This window comes from Nomascus leucogenys, chromosome 10, assembly GCF_006542625.1.
Source record: "Nomascus leucogenys isolate Asia chromosome 10, Asia_NLE_v1, whole genome shotgun sequence".
Taxonomy (NCBI): domain Eukaryota; kingdom Metazoa; phylum Chordata; class Mammalia; order Primates; family Hylobatidae; genus Nomascus; species Nomascus leucogenys.
Window position 1 is genome coordinate 39298832 of NC_044390.1, and position 21679 is coordinate 39320510.

The window sequence follows — 21679 nt, forward strand, 5'->3', positions numbered from 1 at the left end:
AGCTTGCCTTGGGTTGTGTGCCTCTGCTTGAACCAATCAGAGGGTCAAAATATATCCACTGGTCTGAACGAAGTCACATACCCTCCCCCGCCACCAGGGATTGGATGTCAGCTCCAGCTGAATCTCACAGGCTGAGAGTGAAGAGAGAAATCTCCTGAAGAAAAAAAAAAGTTCTGTTAGCGGAGGTAAAATAGAGGCCGAGTAGTTCAGTGCAACAACTCTCTGTTCCCAGGGCACACTATATCTGAGACACTGTGTTAGGTGTTTGTCTATGGAGCATCTGTTGTCAATTCATTTGTTTAGCAGATACTTTTTCAGGGTGAACATGCTGGTAGAAAGTTGAACTCATACAAATGGGGCAGAGGAGGGATTACATTGGCTGTGTTGAGGAAGTGATGGGGTGGCAACAGAGAGAGGCTTGGAGTGCAGAGCCTTGCGCAGGGGAGGTAAAGTAAGTTCTCAGTGAAGGTTAGTAGGGTGTTGAAGGACAGGAGGGCTCTAGGAAAAGGCCAGGTGAGAGGATGCTAGAAAGAATCTGTCTGCTAAGTGCGGAGGAAACTGGGTATGGTTCATTTCATTCAAGCAGTTTTGGAAGAGCTACTGTGTTCTACCACTGTGCCAGGTGCTAGAAAGACAAAGGTGGCAAGACAGACCTGCTGTCATGCTCCACAGGGGCACATCACACAGTTGGTTAATGACAACTGCAGTAATTGCTACCAGGGAGAAGTCTAGGGTGTTACAAGAGAATATATTCAATATATTTTTGAATATATTCAGTATTCAACAATAGCAAAAACAGGGGATCAACTGAAGCATCTATCAACAGATGATTAAAGAAAATGCAGTGTATATATACAGCCATAAAAAAGAATGAAATCATGTCTTTTGCAGTAACATGAGTGGAGCTTGAGGCCATTATTTTAAGTGAAACAACTCGGAAATAGGAAGTCAAATACCATATATTCTCACTTATAAGCGGGAGCTAAGTAATGTGTACACATGAACATAGAGTGTGGAATGATAGGCATAGGAGACTACAAACGGTGGGGGGTGGATGATGAGAAACTACCTAATGGGTAAAATGTACATTATTCGGGTGATGGCTACACTAAAAGCTCAGACTTCACCACTATGCAATAGATCCATGTAACAAAATTGCACTTGTACCCCTTAAATTAGACAAATGAAAAAAGAGAGAATATACACTACGGCAGGGTCACCAAACTTTTTGGCACTAGGAACTGGTTTCATGGAAGACAACTTTTCCACGGACCGAGATGTTGGGAGTGAGGGATGGTTTCTGGAGGAAACTCTTCCATCTTAGATTTTCATAAGGAACGCACAACCTAGATCCCTTGCATGTGTAGTTCACGATAGGGTTTTGTGCTCCTGTGAGAATCTAATGCCACCGTTGATCTGACAGGAGGCAAAGCATGGGTGGAAGTGCTCCCTCGCCTGCCGCTTGCCTCCTGCTGTGCAGACCAGTTCTTAACAGGCCACAAACTACAAACTGGTAATGGTTTGGTAATGGGGTCTAGCGACCCTTGCACTAGAGGACCTGACTGTATGTCAGAGTTGGGAGTAAGAAGGCAGAGAGGCTACCCTAGAGGGAGAAACATTTCAACTGAGATCTGAAGACTGAGAAGGAGGTTGGCCAAAGTGGAAGAGAGGCCAAGGAGGAAAAGAATTCCAAACAGGGGGTAGTAGAGCCTGGGAAAAAGTGCTCAAGGTTATAGGAAAGAGAAAGGTGCATTCCAAGCCACTGTAAGGCAAGTGAGCAAAAAGTAAGGAAGACTGAGAGAGCTTGGGCTCAAAAAGGAAGAAGGAGCCAGACTGTGTCAGGCCATTTGGGCCATAGGAAAGATTTTGAATTTTACTGAGACCATTAATTTTGTGATTGGATTTCTGTTGTTCAAAAGATGACACTGGCTGTGGGTAGAGAAAAAATTGAAGTGGGTAAGAGCACACGAAGCATAAAAATGTAGTGGTGCTTGAACTGTAGTAGTGGCAATGGTGATGAAGAGAAAGCAGACACATTCATGAGACATTTGAAGACCTTTGTCTTGTAAAGATGACTTCTGTAATAGTTGGACGGGCAGTACAATATATCTTATGGATTTAGATAAGTTTCACATTTTCATTAGCTGGTTGAAATATAGGTTTTATTTTTCATGACGTGATTAAGTTGGCTGGGATTAGACTAAACATAATTGTTTTATGGCTTAATGTATCCCCTTGTAAGAAATAATTACCATGTATCAGCCCACCTAATGGCTGATTTCAGAGATGAGGCCACAGGGAACTTCGACAAGCCTACAGATTTGGGGACTAGACTAAAGATAGCGGAATGGGACCTTAAACATTACTGGTTTTGCAGAATGTTCCGAGTCTTATGGCCAGCTTACTTGCTGCAATTTCGAGAATCCCCTAAACCTGATAGAGCTCATAGTCTCTGGATGTATATTCTTAGATTGCTAAATGGGATGAATAGCTAGTTTAGGTGTTCCACAGTGCAACAGAATCATTCCAACTGAAGGGTACTGAAGACTTGGAGACTGAGTGTGCTGCTATTTCAGTGTTCCCTTTGAAAATATAACTTTGGAAAATCTGACTGAAGCTTGGAAAGCTAGGATTAACTATGTTAGGGATGTGCACCCAAGAGAAGGTTCATGCTGAGCAGCAATTGCATGCAATACTCTGAGGGTGTACACCAGTATAGAGGAGAGTGTGGAATCTGAGATTACATTAAGGCTTTGCCATTTACTAGCTGTCTTCCCAAGTCAGTCACTTATGCTCTCCGAGCCTCGGTTAACCCATCTGTAAAATAAATATAATAATAATAATACCTGCTATATTACTCACCATGGTGCTGAAGATGAAAAGAAAGAAAATTTGTGAAAGTGGTTTGTAAGCAAAAAACTGATGATGCAAAAAGAGTTGTCATTACTTGTCCCAGTCAAGATAGGCTAAATTGTTTCGTGGTAAGAAACAGCAAACTCTCAGTGCCTCTAAACAAGGTGTCTTTATCCCCCTGCAAAGTCCACTGCCAGACCAACAATTCTCGGGGTATTTTATTTCCATTCACGTTCATGGTAAAGTCTGTGACATTCTTCAGCCTTGCTCACATTTGTCTCATCTCAGTTTCCGGGTGTTAAGTGAGAGTTGTTGGCTGTGCCATTGTAACAGGCAGCCGCTATCCTTCCCTCTCTCTATTTTCCCTTCTCCTGGATGTGGGCTTGGGCTTGTCTTTGGGGCGTCTCATTTCATGTTTCACATGGGGCTGGGCCTCCTCTCTTCCCTTCCTCTCACTTACTGAGGTCTGCCTTTATGGACTGGCTCTGGGGACAGACATGTGACCCACATCTGATCTAACCAATCACTGTTTTCTCCCCACTCCCACCCACCTCCGGCCAGAATGATTTTATAGTGATTGGCCTGAGATCCAAATTGGCCCAACAGTATTCAACCCCAAGATTTTGTTAGAAATACTGAAAAAAAATAAGGATCTTTCTTCAGAGTGTGCTAGACCAAGATGATGTGGGTCTGGGGCTTCCAGCAGCTACCCTGCCATCACTAGAAGATAACCTATCCAAGAATGAAGGCAAGATAGAGAAAAGCTGAACTATAGGTTATATACAGACTATAGTTCTGGCGACATCCTTGGGTCCCTGGATCAAGCCATACCTAAAGATCCACATCCTGGACTTCCTAGTTTATCAGCTACTTCATATTTTGTTTTGTTTTGTTTTGTTTGGCTTAAGCCATTCTGCATTGGGTTTATGTCTTGTGCAACTGAAGGGATCCTGGCTAACACAGTCATTCATTTCTAGGGCAGGAGCTGCTAGCCTGCACTAAACTAAACTATCTGCATTTTAATATCAACTTTGTCTTTGTTTCATTGCATCCCTTGGAGCATTGCCACTTAAATGGCAGCTCCTGTTCCTTAGGTTCCTCTAAAACCTGGCCAATGTGCCCAGTGGAACAGCAGACATCAGCCAGAGATCTGACTTAGGAGGACATTGATGCTTTTGAGATCTCCAGGATTTGGGGAGAACATGGCAGTATGTTAAAGGGCTCCTCTTTTCTCCAAAATCTCTAGATTCTCAGCAGCAGCACACTACTAAAGCTAGATCTGTGTCTACCATTTTCCTCACATAGCAAGTTTCTTTCAAGGTAGATACCCCACAGTCTGGGTTCTGGCAGTGCAGCATTCTCAAATGTTGCTATTTCACATCCTCAAGAATGTATGCTTAAACTAGGACTAAGGAAGCCACAGGACAAGCAAATTCCAAGAGTGAGAAAATAGGTAATTGAATAGAAGAAAGGGAGATGGGACTAACAGGTCACAAGGGGTCAACCTTAGGGTTGGTGGCAGTACAGGGGAAGAATTTAGGGCCCTGGGAAGGCTGAGATGGGCTTACTCATGGAGTGGAGGCAGATCATCAAGGTGTTGAGTCAGGCTAAAAGGCAAAAACAAAAACCTAACTATTGCAAACTAGGTACAAAATGGAGTATTGCTCACTGACATGAGACATTTTCCCAAGGGCCGCAACTGGGTCTTGGTATGAGAGTGGAACCAAGGCATGACTGGCTTAGCTTGGATGGAGTCCCAAATACAGAGGCTGAGGATGGAGGAGAGAGGGTCATATCTGCAGCCATTTTCCTCTTACTTCAGAAGAAAGAAGATTGCCAAGTTTTACAGATGGCTGAACTCAGACTGGGGTGTAGACTCCTGTTGTTGTCTTTTGACCCCCCCGGTTGTTGTCTATCTGAATTATGTATTTCAAAAAAAATTTTGATTCAACTTTTCTTCCACTTTTAGGCCAGAATTCCTAGATCTGAAGAGTAATTGCTCAAGAATGACCTTACCTAACTCTAGAAATAAGTCTTGCTCAATAAAAAGTCATCTCACAGAAATAAAACTAACTTGAAAAGAGCATCAAATCTGCCGTCTTCTCTCTGCTCTTGGGCTTTTTTTTTTTTTTTAGTTTGAGAGACAGAGTTTTGCCGTGTTGCTCAGACTGAAGTGCAGTGGCTATTCAGAGGTGTGATCACAGTGTACTGCAGCCTCCAACTCCTGGACTCAAGTGACCCTCCTGCTTTAGCCTCCTGAGTAGCTGAAACTATAGGAGTGCGCCACTGTGCTGGTCTTGGGCTTCTTATGTTTCACTTCTCTGAAGTTTTGTTACAGTTGGAGTTTGCATCATATGCCTCCTAGCTGGATGGTATTCATTCCTAAATTCTATTTTTATTTCTGCCTAAACCACTTACTATTCCTGAATTCACCAAAGAGTTCAGCATCCTCAGCCCATTAAAAGATACATACCCTCCCCACGCTCCCATGTGAAATGCTACATTGGTTGAAACTCATTCTCCCTCTCTGATGGTGACCATAAAGGCTTTTTGTGAGAGGGCCTGTGATTTGTCCTTGGTATTGGCAGGGGCTTCAGGATGCAACCACTTTTCAGGATAACTCAGTAAGGTACTCACAGAATGTTGGCTGTGAGAATAAGTGAATGAATTCAGGAATGAAATAATACGTTTAACAAATTTCCTGACAGTAGATGTCTTAAAATTGGCAAGCTTTTCCTAGAAACAAATTTCTCCTTCTAAGAAGCTAAATGAAGAAAATTTGAGTAACAACGGTGATAGTACAAACCAAAAGTTTTAGCTTTTTAAAAATCCTGGATTTATTCATAATTAGCAACTTAAGTGTCAAGTTGACCTTGAACTTGGTAGAATCATTCTGACTCTGCTAGTACTTTTTAGAGTTAAAAAGCTCCTATCTAGGAGACACTTTGTGGCTTTCATTTCTTATTCTTTTCATCAAACTTCCAGATCTCTTTCCAATGTTACTTCAAAGATGACTAGTGCATTAGTTACTTCCCTTACAAACTTTGTAGATGCTAGCCTGAAGTAAAAATTCTGTAGTTTGGAACTAAAGCTTATTCTTCATGTTTCTTCTAAGATTGTCTCTGTAGAATTAAATGTCAAAATCTGAAAGGCGAGCTCAGGGCAGTTGATTGAAGGAGTATGATATGTAAAACACACTTTATGTACATGTGTGCCAAGGTGTGTGCAAGCGGTGCAACAAAATGACTTGTGAGTGTCTCCCACCTTGATCTGTTTTGACCAAACTTTATTACTCATTTAATGGAACTGTAACAAAGAGCAGGAATCAAAACACATGGGGATCACAGAGGCTGTTATGTTTATTGTGCAGAACAGACAGTGATAATCCACTAGAGAAATATTTTCAACAAGCAAGCGATTCAAAGTACAATCATAGACAGCAATTCTACATAAAGAACAAAGAATAAAGTTAGAAGACACTCAAAGGAACAGGGAGAAAGTCAACTGCAGTTAAACGTCTTGATACTTTTCTCCTGCAAACATACCTAACTTGCAGAAATGGTAGAAAAGTTAAATGTCCAGTCTTATTTAGCTGCGGCCAACAACAGCAAAGAACAGTCCTATAAAATTTATCTCCCACAAAAATAAACTATATATATAAAAATTTTATGATGTTCTTACTGTTCCATTGGCCACAAGCTTTTTTTTTTCAGTATGAAAAATGAGGTATACTGGGACTTAAGAGGTAGTAGTGTGTTTTGATTGTACAACGTACGGGAAATAAAAGTGTAACTTCACCAGAGATGGAAATCACTCGGTGCACCATGTTTGGCCAACATGAGCAATTGCTTCAATTTTACGAGCTGGCCAGTGAGGTTTCTAAAAGGCCCATCCAAAGATATGGAATGCGACTTTTATTTTTATGAGCCACCGTTTATTTGCTTATTTAATGCACAGTTAACAGTAATGTTGAGTTTTAATTCTCTCCATAGCTCCTTTGGTGATTCACAACAGTGAGCGATCTGCCAGTCTCAGAGAGGTATGTGGCCTTTGAAACTACCTCCCTGAAGCAGCTGGAAGAGAGACGGTTTTGAGTTTCATTTGGCTTCAGTACTAAAAGCCATACTGACAAAAGCCGTCATGAGAAACTACCTCCTGGCCCAGTTGATAATACCATGTTAAAAAATCAGCACACTCACTAGGAGAGAAAGGCATAAAAACTCTACATAAGAAGCGTTTAAAATAAATCTGGTTGAGACATTATTACAAAAATCACATTTGTGTAAAATACATGAAAATATTTGTCAAGCATTTTCTTATATTCAACTAATCTTAAAAACACATATTTTTGATTGCATTATGCAAAAGCAGGGCTTGTTGCATCTCACCTACAAAGCTTCAAGTTTCTTTGAAGGTTGGCTTTTATTTATTATTTACTTATTTTGCAAAAATATGTAAAAATGTGTTCCTTTCTATCAAATGTCTTTTACAAAAATAGTTTTGACTAGGGATAGCTGCAGTTTGAACTATTTCAAACATTGAAAAAACAAATGAATGCTGCAAGTAACAAGTTCATTCCTTTTGAAGTCTGGAGGTAGGTCTTTGCAAGTCAATTAGTCCATTTCCTTAAAGAATTCATTTGAGGTACAGACTTGGAGGGTAATATTTAAATATTACAGTCAAATCTTGTGTGATGTGTAGTGTGATTGAGGAAAATTATCCTTAAGAACCTAGGAGCGACTTGGTTAAAAAATTTTCAAGTTAATGTAGAAATCTAGCAGAGAAGCTGAAACAAGTATTTGTAAAAAATTTTAATTAAAAAAACATAGAAAAATACATAGTCATGCTGAAACACAGTAAGGAGATTGCTTCTTTAACTGTAATTAAGTGTACAAAAAGAACTGCAGATGATTAGAATCACCTACCCAGTAAGTTTTTTTCTTGCATTGCTTGTGTATAGCAGCATGTAATAAGTACTAGACTGTAAATTCATTGTAACATTCAGAGGTAGTATTGAGTAGTGGGGATATATTGCATCTCTGGCTAAAAGTGCAGTTTGAATGATGAGATGGTGAACTCAAGCCGAAGAAAAGCACCTCGGTCAACCATCTTATGTCAAAACGTATTACTTGAAGTAACACATATGCTTAATTTGAGGTAAGTGGTATTCAGGTCTTTCATGGAAACTGATACACAATGAAAAGAGAGAGGGAGAGGAAGAGAGAGAGAGAAAGACACAGAGAGATTGCCCCCCCTTTTTTTTTTGCTTTGTAAATTGATGTATAACTATAGCAAAAGAAATTTAGATTTCGCTCCTCCCACCTCATAATTAGGTGAGTTCATCATGCATTATTCTGTTGTACCTTTTCATTAAATTACAAAGAGGATAATTTTACTTGTCTAGGTTCCTTAAATGCTCTGAGGCTGACAAGCGTTATTTATTGCTAAATGGCATTTTGGCTCTGTAGGAAGTAGATTTCCTAAAAATGAAGTGTTGTCCTGAAAACAAGTGCTGTGAGTAAATTTATTACTCCTGCTGATATGTGTGATATCCATAAATAGAAGAGTTGGCAATATTTGTTTGCTTACTTCCCTTTTTGAAAAATGAACATAACCTTTTCTAGTTTGTTAGCTGAATGAAAGGATACATCAGCATTTCGTCTCATTTAGAAATAAAAAGTTAAAAATCATCAAGTAAGTGTCTACAAGGTTATACGAAAAAGAGAAAGTAGTATCTAGTCCTTATCTTTGGTGTTCTAAACAGAGGATTCACTACAGGGAGTGGGTTGGGGTGGTATTTGAGGTGTACACAGTGTTACACACCGCGTTCTTCCTATATGAATGCCCGACGTCACAAGTGTGACATGTTTCTTGTTTGCATGCAGTGCAGTGATTGACTAAACCCAATTCGGTTTTTCTCACCCGCCCACTCTTGCTTATCAGATCAACAAACTATTAGTAGGTTAAGAAAAAAGAAAACAGTAATTAAAAGTTGCATTGTTAAGCTGTGTCCCCTGTGTTTACAGCAGTTTTTCACTAAACCTGGGACTGTGAAGGGATTACAAAGAAGGTGATTAATATAGTCCTTTTTAAGGTTATGTGATTTCTCCCCACCCCACCCCCACCCTCCCCCACCCCACTCCACCCCACCCCAGATGAAAGTGGAAAGACCATGGCAATACAGAATAAGTGGTCACTGCAGTGTCTTCTCCCTTCAAAAGATCCAACTGCTGCTGAGGTAGAAATCGAACGTTGGCGCCCCCTAGTCCTCTTCGGCAGACTCTTGTGAGGATGTCTCTTCAGTTTCCTCCTGGAACACACAAAGGGCACAGCCATGACGCTCAATCGTTATACTGTGCGGGCTGCTCTTGCCAACAGTGCAGAGGTAACCTGTTTCCACAGCACATTATGCTTGCCTCAAAAGAGGATGACGATGACTGGCGAGCCCTTATTCCCAGGGCTTCTTAAACCGTAATTGAGGAATCAAGGTGTTGTTTTTTCCCAGAGCGGTTATTAGCCACTGTTGACTTAAGGCTTGACATCATGGCGGCTGGTCAGCAAATTCAATTGTTTGCTGTCCAGAGAATGTCAGGGCAATGCCCGCTTACTCACCAATTAGAAAAAAAATAGGAATGGATAAATTTTTCCCGACAGCATGCCATTCATCAGTTTTAAAAACCGGCACACAAGAAAAATAGAGTTAGGGGGATCCTTTCTTAAGGTATAAATGAACCCACCCTCCAGATACTGGTAATAATAGCTGGTATTTTTAGAGTGCTTACCAGATGCTTAGGCACCTTCTGTTAATATTCCTGTTTTACATCTGAGAAAACCAAGGCACAGACAAGTAATGTGCCCAAAATTACAGGGTGTGTGGGACCAGGATTTGGGTCGGGTTGGTACTGGTGCCAACACCTGCGTGTGACCGCTACACCACTGTGCAGAGGCAGTGTGAGAACAGGGGCAGAGCTGACAACGAGCCTTCCCAAATCCATTTCCTCCCCCTTGTATTTATTAAAGCACATTTTGAGACAGTGACCCAAGTTCGGCGTAACTGCTCAATCTCAATACTAATCCGCATCGACCAAACATTTGATGGTGGGCTAGCCAAGCAGAGAAAATCTAATATATATGTTTTTGCAAGTCCCCCTCTTCATATAAATCTAACTCCTCCTTCCCTTTTCCTTTTTCTGATTCCTTATGGCTCTGGAATTTGTTGGGGTTTCTGCGAGCCGGCTTGAGCCGCAAAGTTCTCTTTCCTTTTGCTTATTTAACAAATGTGCAGTACCTTTCAGGACATGGGTGGTAAAGCGGAGATAATAAACATTTCCGATAAAAGCGTCGTTAGTGAGAGGATGATTTTTATCAAATGCTGCACATTGTCTCGTAAGACGGCATGTGAAAAAGATCTGGGGGAAGAGGTAAACATTTACTCCTGCAGCAGACCGAGCCCCTTTAAGAATGGCCAGCTTAAAACAGCTTATAACAGTCTTCATACTTTAATAGATTTGATTTTCCACATGGCTTCATTTTGTCTGGGTGGCTAACCGACACAATTTATACCTCTCTTCCTTTCCCAGGTCACTACAGTACACCATTCAGTAAAGCATGCCTTAAAGCTTGTCTGCATTATATGACCAAACTTCCATTCATTAGTGTTTGAAACACTTCAGCTGTGAAGGGGCTCCTAAATGCTACCATGTGTGACGCTTTTGCGTAAAAGCAGCAAATGGGAGAAAAAAAACCCACATGAACGGGCACTCACACATTCACATGAATGCGCGCGCGCGTGCGCGCACACACACACACACACACACACACACACACACACACACACATACACACACACTCTCTCTCTCTCTCTCTATCCTGGGCTTTAATCACAGGCCACTGCATACTTCAAACCCTTTGCAAAAGGTTTCAAATATTCTCTTTCCCCCCCGAAGACTGAGCAAGCTGTAAATCCTGGGAATAAACACACATACAAATGAATGGATTGCAGCTTGAAAAATATAACCACGGCAGCATCAAGTCATGAGATTTCACACCGGTTTTGTTTAGTCTGCTTTGGGTTTTGTGGGAAAAGTGGAACGTATGAGGCTACCTCCCCTTTAACTCCTAACCCCCAAACTGTGGGCTTCACGTATTTAAGCAGCAGGTTTATACCTCTTGACTAGGCAACAGGCCATGACCCTGAGATTCTCTGTGGAGCCCTGGCCACAAAGGAGGATGTAGCATGATCAAAGCCATGGGCAGACGAAAGAGAGACGAGCCAAAGATCAGCTGCCCTGTGACCCTGTCCTTTCACTTAATATTTAAATTCGAGAAAGTCACTAAGCTGTTAGGCAGATACACACCTCGTTTGTCCCCAGATGATTCACTTCTCATTCTGACATGAGGTGTGGACTTAGGTGACTACTCTGAAACAGACCACGGCATAAAAGCCAGCAGGTATATTTTACTCCTTCTTATGGTTAACAAATTAATAGAACTCAGTCAAGCTGGCGAACCTCCTGGATTGAGCTGTAATTATTCCATTTCTAACTGTTTGATTTTTCTATACTATCCGGAAACCAAGGTACTTTCAAATCCGGAAGGAAACAGAATTTTCAGGCCATGAACTTAACAAAGACCTTGTACTAGATGGAATGTGATCAACTTTTCAAAACATTCCCAGAAACTTTGCTTGATGTGAGCTCTGAAACTCCTGAATTCTAACCCTTTAGACACAATTCAGATGAAAATGGTGGTAGGTCACATTGTTTCCTTAACTGTCCTTAAGACAATGTGGATAGTTGTTTTATTAATGTACCTTTCTGCTGACCTTGGAATTCTACTAGTAACTATCAATGAGTACTGGGAACATGACTAGGATGTCAGAGGGTGGGAGTCTCACTCCATTAAAGGTTTGGAGGCAATGTGGCTCTCACATGCTCAGAATGATGGTTTTCTCAAATGTCTAGTTAGTGGAGAGCTCTCTCTTCTTGGCATAGCCCTGGCTGGCCACCCTTCAAAGTAAGGAATGGTTCCCAAAGGGGTGATGTGGTGGGGCAGGTGGCTCTTCCCACCTCTGCAAACCTCAGCTCTCACCTTCCCAGTGACTTGGTCTTTGGTTACATGTGTGGATTCTGTACAAGTGTGCATTCATTGAAGAGAAGAAAAATCCTCCCTGTCAGGAATGAGGTTGGAAAACCCATTCTCAGCTCCCCTAAATGTCATGGTTCGGCCAGACTTAACACAGGGTGCTTCTGTGGTGCAAAAAGGGAACAGAAACAGGTGACATGGAGAATAAGCAGCTGGCTCCGACATCCCCAAAGAGTCCTGTTTCTGTAACTGAGGAGTTGGTAGGGACCCCTGAGCTTCAATCATCTTTAATAACTTAAAAGACATGGCTGGGGCCAGGTATGGTGGCTCACACCTATAATCCCAGCACTTTGGGAGGCCTAGGCGGGTGGATCATGGGGTCAGGAGATCGAGACTATCCTGGCTAACACGGTGAAACCCCATCTCTACTAAAAATACAAAAAATTAGCCAGGCATGGTGGCGCCTGTAGTCCCAGCTGTAGTCCCAGCTACTTGGGAGGCTGAGGCAGGAGAATGGCATGAACCCGGGAAGCGGAGCTTGCAGTGAGCCGAGATGGTGCCACTGCACTCCAGCCTGGGCGACAGAGCAAGACTCCGTCTCAAATAAAAAGAAAAAAAAAGAAAAAAAAAGACATAAAGACACGGCCGTGTGTTATAGACAATAGCTTTTACCTTGACATGTTTTAAAATAATTGCTTCGCATTTGTCACCTAATGGTCAAAGGACCTTTGAGCTTGTGTAGCTCCCAAGAGGAGCCTTGAGGTAATAAGGAGATGAAAACTATAGCCAAGAGTTGCACACATCTCATTAGGGTCTAGTGGTAGGGTGGGAAGGCTAAACAGCCGCTCTTTGGTCAAGAAGGCTTACCTGTTGGAATGGGGCTTCAGGAATGTTCAGATGAAAGAACTTTTCAAAGTGCAAGTGCACAGTGACATTTTTATGTGCTCCAGCTACTAAGACCTCTAAACACTGAAAAGCTCCCAGCCATCATGCAGCTACTTTACAAAGACAAGTGAGGTACCGGGTCGAAACACATGAGCTTTCTTGGCAGAAAACTGATGAGTGGGAAACAGGGGTGGGCAGAGTTGGAAAACTATATTTTTATTATAACTACTGGAAAAGTGCACTTACTTTGCCTTAGTTTTTCTTCTGTTCATGAAAAAAGGAATTTGATAAATGTAACTCTTTCATTGTTTTAGCTAAGCTTGGAAAAAAAACTCCACTGAAACCCAGAAATATAGTTTGCACATATCACTGTTCTTTTAATTTGGTTCAACATGATGCATGTGGTATATACACCTTTGGGTACACTTCCGCTAATAGATTAAAAAGGAGGAGGAAGACAGCCCAATATCCAAACTTAACTCCTAAGGCTGATGGAATTTTAAAATGTCTTAATCAGACTTACCATACAGGCATGGATGAGGGTGTGTGCTGGAAGAAAGTTCAATATTTAATGCTAAGAGCTGAAGCTCTGGGTTTAATTTTCAGATGCAGACTAAACAGCAGGTCTGCAGTAGAAGAGGCCAGTGAATTCTAAATGGAACCGGGAAATACAAACACAGGGGTGGTGTCACCACGATGCCCTCCTTTGTGTGTGGTATGGAGTGCAAAAATCACAGATGTCTATGTCAGCTTTAATAAGTCCTTATCTTTTTTTTTTCTTAACTGCAAAGAATTCTGCAACTCTTCTATTACATGTTGTTGCAGGCCAGAAATACATACGTAATTTAAGCTATCTTGCCAATAAACCTACAAATACTTGGTAATCTAGAAAGGGTAGTTATGGCTAAATGGCATTCTTTTTTGTCATCTGTGTATGTTCAACTTCTCAGGAACTCAGAACGACACACTTAGGAGTTTTCCACGTTCATGAGTATCTTGAGTCAGTCCTGTCACAACAGAAATAAAGGGCTCTCTTCAGCAGCAATGACCAGGAACCAGTTTTTCAAGTTCCATCTGTAGCTAAGTGAACGGCAAGACCACAAAGCTGAGTTTTTCTATTTCTCTGTCAGATATTTTCATTTAAAATTTATCGGGACTGTTTAACTTAATGGAAAGTGATTATTTCCTCCAACTAGGAAAACTCTACAGCAGATTTTTTAAAAACATGTTAAATGGAACATATATAAACCATATTATCTGGCAAGAGCAAGGGATTCTGGTGGAAATGCTAGGCGGGAATTATGTTTTTCAAAAGGAGACAAGAAGTTGAGATATTGACAGCACTTGTACCTGATCTTGTCTTTATTTCTGCATTATGTACACAAAAACATAGAATTGTTAGGACTTCTTTGTGTGCGTTAGCATCAGCTTAATAAAGTTGGTTTGAAGGACTTGCTAGGGCATGTTTAATGTAAAGAAGGTTGATCTTGGACCTCACTAATCATAGATGCCAACCACGGCATTAGCAGGTCTCAGTCCCACCATGTCAGCCCAGTAATGACTATACATGTCTATCTACACTGCAGGGTTGTGTGAGAAATGTGACCACCACTTGGGGAAACCCTGAAAAAGAGTAAAAATCCAGTAAGTGTGAAGCTGTGATTATTAATGTCAGTTACTCATTCTGTGATTATTTCTTTACCTATGATTCAAGGATAGGTTCTTAAGAAAGAAAAAAACTGTTAAAGAAGGTCCCCAGAGGAAAGTAAAAGAAAAAGTCTTAGATTTCTAAAGTGCTCTCCCGCTTTTCTTGTCTGTAGCCTCAACAGAGTTCCATCACTGAAAATATTGCAACGGAAGTAACGCTGGTCTCTGGGATACAATGAATTTCTCCTTTCTGGGATAAAGGGCCATTTTTAAAAAATCTGGAGATGGTAGGCACATTTTTCAAATAGGGAAATCATTTCAGGTATAAACTAATTGCAAGTTTCAGGAGTCATGATTTCTGAGGATTACCGGTTTGATCAGTTTTCCATGCCAGGTTCAATTTTTATTGCAGGAACACTCCATTTAAAAAAAATAGCTAAAGACAGCAAAAGGATTTTTGCATAAACAAAGTATTCAAAATGAGGGAATTTTTTTTTTTTTTTTTTTTAAATAGAGATGAGGTCTCACTATGTTGCTCAGGCTGGTCTCAAACTCCTGGGCTCAAGGAATACTTCTACCTGGGCCTCCCTAAGTGCTGGGATCATAGGCATGAGCCACTGTGCCTGGCCCAGAAGAAGAAAATGTATTTCACTGTTTCCACAACTGTTGTGGAATGTTCTTATTTTTATGTAAAGTAGCTTTAAATTATGATTAAAGACTCCTTAAGGATTATATTCCAGATGTGCTTATTAATGGCATAGACTAGGAAAAAACCTTTTCCCTTTGTTTTGTAGATGTGTATAATTTTGCATAGGTGTTGTATTTGCGGCCAGGGAACAGAACATTTATGGATTTTAATCATTATTGCACCAAACGTTTTTCATTATCCTGAGTTATGACTTTTGAGTAAGATTATAAAAATATCAATAACAGTTAACAATTTCTCAGTAGACATTTGAGTGTCCAGCAAACATTTCCTGAATGTAAGTGTCTGAGGCAATGCAACATATTTCTATGCAACCATTAAGGATTTTCTCAGAAAGACCAGGTTTTAAAGCCAATTGCTATTTGTTCCACATTAATTTGGGTCAGCAAGTTTGGAGAGTAAGAAGAAAGATTATATATTGAGTAAATAATTGGTTTTTATCCAGTACACATCAAAATGTAGAGGAAAATTCTGCAATACGAAGGGGAAATGCAGGCAGCCACTGCCATTTTGTTTTGAGCCTAATCCACAGACTTCCCCACACAGAAACAGTCATACTTAAAAAGAAAAACTCTCACAGCAAATTTCTCAAGTCCAGAAACACTAAATTTTGCTTTTTGGAGTTTTATAAGTTGCCCTAAATTGAGTGATGTTCTTTCACTTCTGTTAGAAGTTGTCATCTCTATAAAACATTTCCTGCCAAGAACTGCTGACTTCATCCTGCCAATATTCCTGTATTACAACTGTTAGCTAAGCTAATTACTTCATCTGTTTACAGTTAATAATCATTTTGATACGCTTCCTCTGCCCTCCAATTTCCCTGTGCTTCTATGTCCTTGAGCTACTTTATTAAGGGTTAAACCTTGGTTTCTACTTTGCTCTCTCCTTTTCCCTTGACCTTTGTGATGTCAGAGGTCAGAGGTTAAGTCAAAAAGTATTTCCTATACAACAAAACAGTGCAACTCAGGGCAGCCTTTGATATGATCCTTCATGTTTTGCCAGTTGGTACTAAACATTTACTGGCCCACAAGATGTTTTACTAGCTTGAAAGTCATAAGCAAGAAAATAAATACATCAGTGATCTTTGTGACTTAGGCAGTATAAATCATTATGCTCCTTGAGTGAGTAGACGAGTGAGTATTTGTAAGTCTGATTTATTATGAACTATTTACTGCACTGGCCAAGATACCATGTAAAAGACGAGTGTTAGAGTGAGAATGCTTTCCCCTTTCCTCCTTTCCTCTTTGTATGTCTAGACTAAAAGCCCCCAGTAAAAATGCCTTCTTTGAGAACGAGATGCTGACTGCAATTCATCAACTTGCTTGTCCCAAAATGAAATCTCTCATTTTGCTCCAAACAATGTTTAGGTTGTCTGAAATATAAACATCCTTAAAACTGCCCTTGAAGTCTCTGTAAAAACATTCAACATTTTATTTTGAGGGGGAAGAAATCCCGTGATAATCAAGGCTTACTGAGATTTCTTTGCCCGGGTGCACACCACCCACAGAAGATGTTACTCGCAAGTAAAAACTCTTTTTTTTGAAACAGAAAGCTTTGTTTCCAGTCTTTTAGAAACTGAAAACTTTGCAATCCTCTCATTGGGAAATTGAAAAGGAGCAGGTTTATACCTGTCCTAATTGCCAGAGGCATCGTTTGCCAGGGCTGTACAACAATGGGGAAAGTAGATTGAAAGGGTGGAGAGCTGTTAGGATTTTAAAAACCTGTTTTCTCTTTGGGTAGAAGAAAGGTGAGAGAAAAATGTCTGAATTACATTTAGGGAGTCCCTTCAAGTCTCAGGTTAAAGCCTTAAAAGGGAAATAGCAATAAACGATCAAATACCTGATAAACTAGCGAAACTTTTTTAGACATCTCAGATGGAGAGAGACTTATTTTTATCAAAGTAAAAACCTGAGTAACAAAGCACTCTCTAATAATAATAATAATCTGGTACATTTATGGTGTTTCTTTTTAAAAAAAAAGAAAAAGAAAAACCTACTACCATTTCCTACTAGAGTTAAGAATGTAATCATATGACTGAGAATTCAACTGCTCAAATTGCTAAAAAACGAGCTGATTTCTATTTCTTTCTTTCTTTCTTTTGAGATGGAGTCTCGCTGTCACCCAGGCTGGAGTGCAGTGGCACAATCTCTGCTCACGGCAACCCTCCCCCGCCAACCAGGTTCACGTGATTCTCCCGCCTCAGCCTCCCGAGTAGCTGGGATTATAGGTGCCCACTGCCACGCCTGGCTAATTTTTGTGTATTTAGTAGAGACAGGGCTTCACCATGTTGGCCAGGCTGGTCTCGAACTCCTGACCTCCCAAAGTGTTGGGATTACAGGCGTGAGCCACCACACCCAGCCTCATTTCTATTTATTTCTAATTAGCTAATTTCAATTTATTGTTTATCACTTGAAGTGGAAATATAGTAGAGTTATTTTATAAGCTGTTTTCATTGGTTTTGGAATTTTAGAAAAAAGTTGACGTGCATATTACAGATTTTCCCCTTTCGATTTTTAAGAGATTATTAACTCTCCCATTAGGATTATGGGACACACTTGATGTTTGCAGCTGATGACACCTGGTGGATTTCCCAAACACAAACCCCAGCAACAGGGTGGTCCTTCACTTTTTATTTCTCTCTAGATGCATGTACTTGTATACACAAACACAAGTGCGTATGTAGGTGCTGAGATTTATCATAATTCTGAATTTGTCTCCTCAGAATAAACCCTGCTACTTTGTACCCCAGGTTCAACAAGGGCCATTCTTGAAGTTCTGAGGAGACTTCAGCCTTGGGCAGTATGAGGATACTTCACCACGGAGCCTTTGTAATTCTGTATACATGTGACATAAATGCTAGGAAGATGATTCTGAATGCTTTAGTCCTAATGATAGGATGGAGCAATTACTAGAAAATTTCCTCCAGCTAAAAAATTCCTGCCTTAAAAAACATTCAATGAAAACACTTGACATTAAAGAGGAAGTACTTCGGAATAAATCAGGATTCTAGAATTTTTGAGACTATAAATCTCTGGAAATGAAACACTTAACAGTCAAAAATAAGTCAGAATGTAATAATGCTACCTGGAATTTATATAATTATGAATCTCTTGTAATGTTCTTGGGAGTATGGGAAAAGGCATTACTATTATCCCATTTCCTAGATGAATAGAGCAAAGAGAAATTAAGTAGCCCAGTGATGGGGCCAGAAAGAAAAACGTAGGTCTGTTTACACACTGCCGAGCCCTTTTCTTTAGATGTAAAATATTTAGTTGTGCTAAAATTTTTACCACCTCAAAAGTGATTCTGAATGTAACCCCTCAAAGTGCTGTTGAAGGAAGGATATGAGGCTGAGTTAATCCAGATTGCCACACGGGAAAGCCATCTGGGAGGGTATTTTGAAAGAAACAGATGGAAAAGGAAGAGATTCTTTTGAATGTAGTGTAAAATTTACATTATCCTCCACGAACTTTCACGTAGTTTTCATGTTTATATAATTCATCACTGTGTCATTAGACAATATAAATTAGGTAGCCCAATGAACTCATGTTCTTTTTTATAATTCTGAGTCTGAACTCTCCTATAAAGGGCAAATCTGGAACAGGGTCTGTAAGATAGCCAGATTGATCCTTGAAGATCAACTCAATCCACTTGTGGCTTCTTTGAGATTCTGGATTCTCTTGGGAAAAAAACTGTGATTTCACTTATATTATTTCTTGATGTATTAATGTCCAACTTGCAATCAGTTGTAGCCACATTAATAATCTCCACCTATGATATATTTGTTCTTGCCTCTCTACCTTTGTATATGCCATTCATCTCATCTGTAATTTCTTTCCCTTAATTTACGTTTCAATTTTCCCTTCTGCAACTCAACAACAACAAAATCAAACAAAACAAGAAAATTCCAGTCTTATCATCCCCTTGATAACCTGAGGCATTCCACTCATTCATCTGTATCCCTTGTGTGTCCCATACACATTGACATTCTGTGGTCACTTGCTCAACAAATGTTCAGACATCTCACGTTTTCACGGAGTGTCTTCATCTCTAGTTGCACATTAAACTCACTTAGGGAGTTCATAAAAAACACTGATGGATCTCCAGACCAAATAAACAGAATCGCTGAAGAGTGGGGCCATGCTGGGGAGGTAAATGTTTAACTACTTGCTCCTCAGGAAAAAAAAAGTCCTGATTTGTAGTATTTGTCACTTTCCATGGTGTAAATACTCCCACCATAGTGGATTTCAAGCTACCTACTTGACATCACTGAACACGGAATTCAGAAGAGATGTTCACTATTTGCTCACAAGGGCTGGTTCCAGCATACCACTGGATAGGACACAGGCATATACATATAAATACATTTCTCAGATGCAGTGACTGTTTTTCTTTGTTTGACTTATCTTCCCTATGACACTAAGCACAAGGGGCTGAATCAATATTAACAAACCACATAAAGTTATTAATCTATAGTTCACAGCCTGTGATGCAAATGTGAACTCTGCCTCATCCTTTGACTCAAATGCACAGAATTATCAATTTACTTTCTCTTGATTTTTGTACAGATAAAGGAGGAGAGGCTAAATATATTTGGATTCTCCTACTTAAAATGTCAAGTTTTTGTTTATATATATATATTTTTAAATATTGCTTAAAGATACACAAACACTGGGTCTTTTTAGCACCCCTCTCCCACTCTTAGCTTTTAGGTATGGGAGCAGCAATGATAATGATTTTTTTCATGGCAACTCTGTTTTTATTCCACTTAAAGCTCATATGTAATTGTTTGAAGACACTTTCCCTGGATCCTTTCATGTGTTTGGAAGTTTCAGTTCTCTTCTAAGTGGCATTTTTAGAGAATAGTAGATATATAAGATTGCCCGGGTGGTCCTTCCCAGGCAAGGCAACATTGACCTAAGAAAATAGGATGCAAGGTAGATTTGTAAAGACTTCTAGGGAAAAAGATTTCATGGATACTTAAAATTACATGAAAGAGTTCTACTTAATTTGATAGCTCATGACACTGGTCACTACTTATTTTGGCAGGTTCAGCATGATACCACCTAGATCTCCAATGACTATTTACATCAAGAAGGGAAGAGAACAGCAGGACATTCTTATACTTTAATAATGGCTCACATTATTAGCAATCCTGGATAACTTATACTTCAGTTTTGTTTACTTCAAGATATGCTTCCTCAATAAATATGTTTTTTTAATGTTTCTATGTATAGATTATAGTGAGGACAAGGTGCTCCAGGAATATGGGGCAAGAGACATAGAGCTATTTCCCAATTTGATGTTGCCAAAAACTTCAGAGACTGTGATTCAGTTATTTAAATAAGATCTAAGAATGCATCAGTCTGCAAGTTAGTATAACTTAATTTCCAAGTATTCCAGCATTCTTTGAAGTGTTTTGGGATCATCAAATATTATGAAATGGTTCAATGAAGAAATATGTTTCCAGTCATGAATCATTAAATATAAGTCTGGTGTCAAGTCAACAGAATATAGACAGTCAGTTGGAAGGACAAAATTTGATGTTTAAGAATTGGTAAAATATAGGATAAGATTAAATATTTGTTTTACATATGAGGCAATGTAATAAAATAGTTTTATTTTTAAAAGAATTTATATTTGCTTTGTACACTTAAGACCTTACATTTTGGGAGGTTTTCATGGTATGATTGCAGACTATATATTCCTGACTTTGAAGGCTACAACACATTTTCAGGAATACTGCAAGACAATAATCAAAATTAAGAAAATGCAAAATAAGGTTTAGTTTGGGGACATTTTTCAGTACATATTTCACTTTTTGTATTAATTGGGAGAGAAGAATTAATGACTATGTCTTACCTGAGCAGGCTTCTTCTGAACAACTTGTTGTGGCTAAGGAGGAAAAGAAAAAGATATATTTTAAAAGAAAATATACATTATAGAAAAAATTAGGTGTGCATATTTTAAATATAGATACTTGTCTGCAAAGAAAAGAGGAAAGTATAAAGTTCAACTGGTATATCAAACGTTAAAAGTGTTTATACTTGGCCAGGCATGGTGGCTCACGCTTATAATCCCAGCACTTTGGGAGGCAGAGGCAGATGGATGGCTTGAGCCCAGGAGTTCTAGACCAGGCTGGGCAACATGGTGAAACCCTGACTCTACAAACAGTACAAAAATTAACAGGGTATGGTGGCGTTGCAACTGTAGTCCCAGCTACTCAGAGGCCTAAATGGAAGGATCACCTGAGCCAAGAAAGGTCAAGGCTGGAGTGAGCCGTGATCATGCCACTGCACTCCAGCCTGGGTGACAGAGCAACATGCTATCTCAAAAAAAAGAAAACTGTTTATTCATGATCTCTCTATATTAAGGAAATACAACATAGGTTATCTCAGTGAAAACAATTCCCAATTAAATTCTGGCATACAAGCCAACTAGCTTGAAAGAAACTTAACTGTTTGATTCACTTTGTTTTTAGCCTATATATCACAAAACTGAGGA

The 21679-nt window shown here is 39.8% G+C and overlaps 1 protein-coding gene across 2 annotated transcripts in view; it reads right to left on the reverse strand.

Annotated features, from left to right (window-relative positions):
* Positions 1–6122: 6122 nt before the first annotated feature.
* The window catches only part of HMGA2 (high mobility group AT-hook 2), a 140967-nt gene continuing 125410 nt past the window's right edge, over positions 6123–21679 (reverse strand). The window contains exons 4-5 of one of the 2 annotated variants that reach the window (XM_030820040.1): positions 21038–21070; positions 6123–9163 (exon numbers count right to left, since the gene is read on the reverse strand). In XM_030820040.1, the coding sequence (XP_030675900.1) occupies positions 9116–9163; positions 21038–21070 (81 nt within the window). In that variant the 3' untranslated portion in view covers positions 6123–9115. Of the gene's footprint in view, positions 9164–19911; positions 20093–21037; positions 21071–21679 lie in introns of those variants that run through there. The other variant, XM_030820039.1, reaches the window with a different exon arrangement.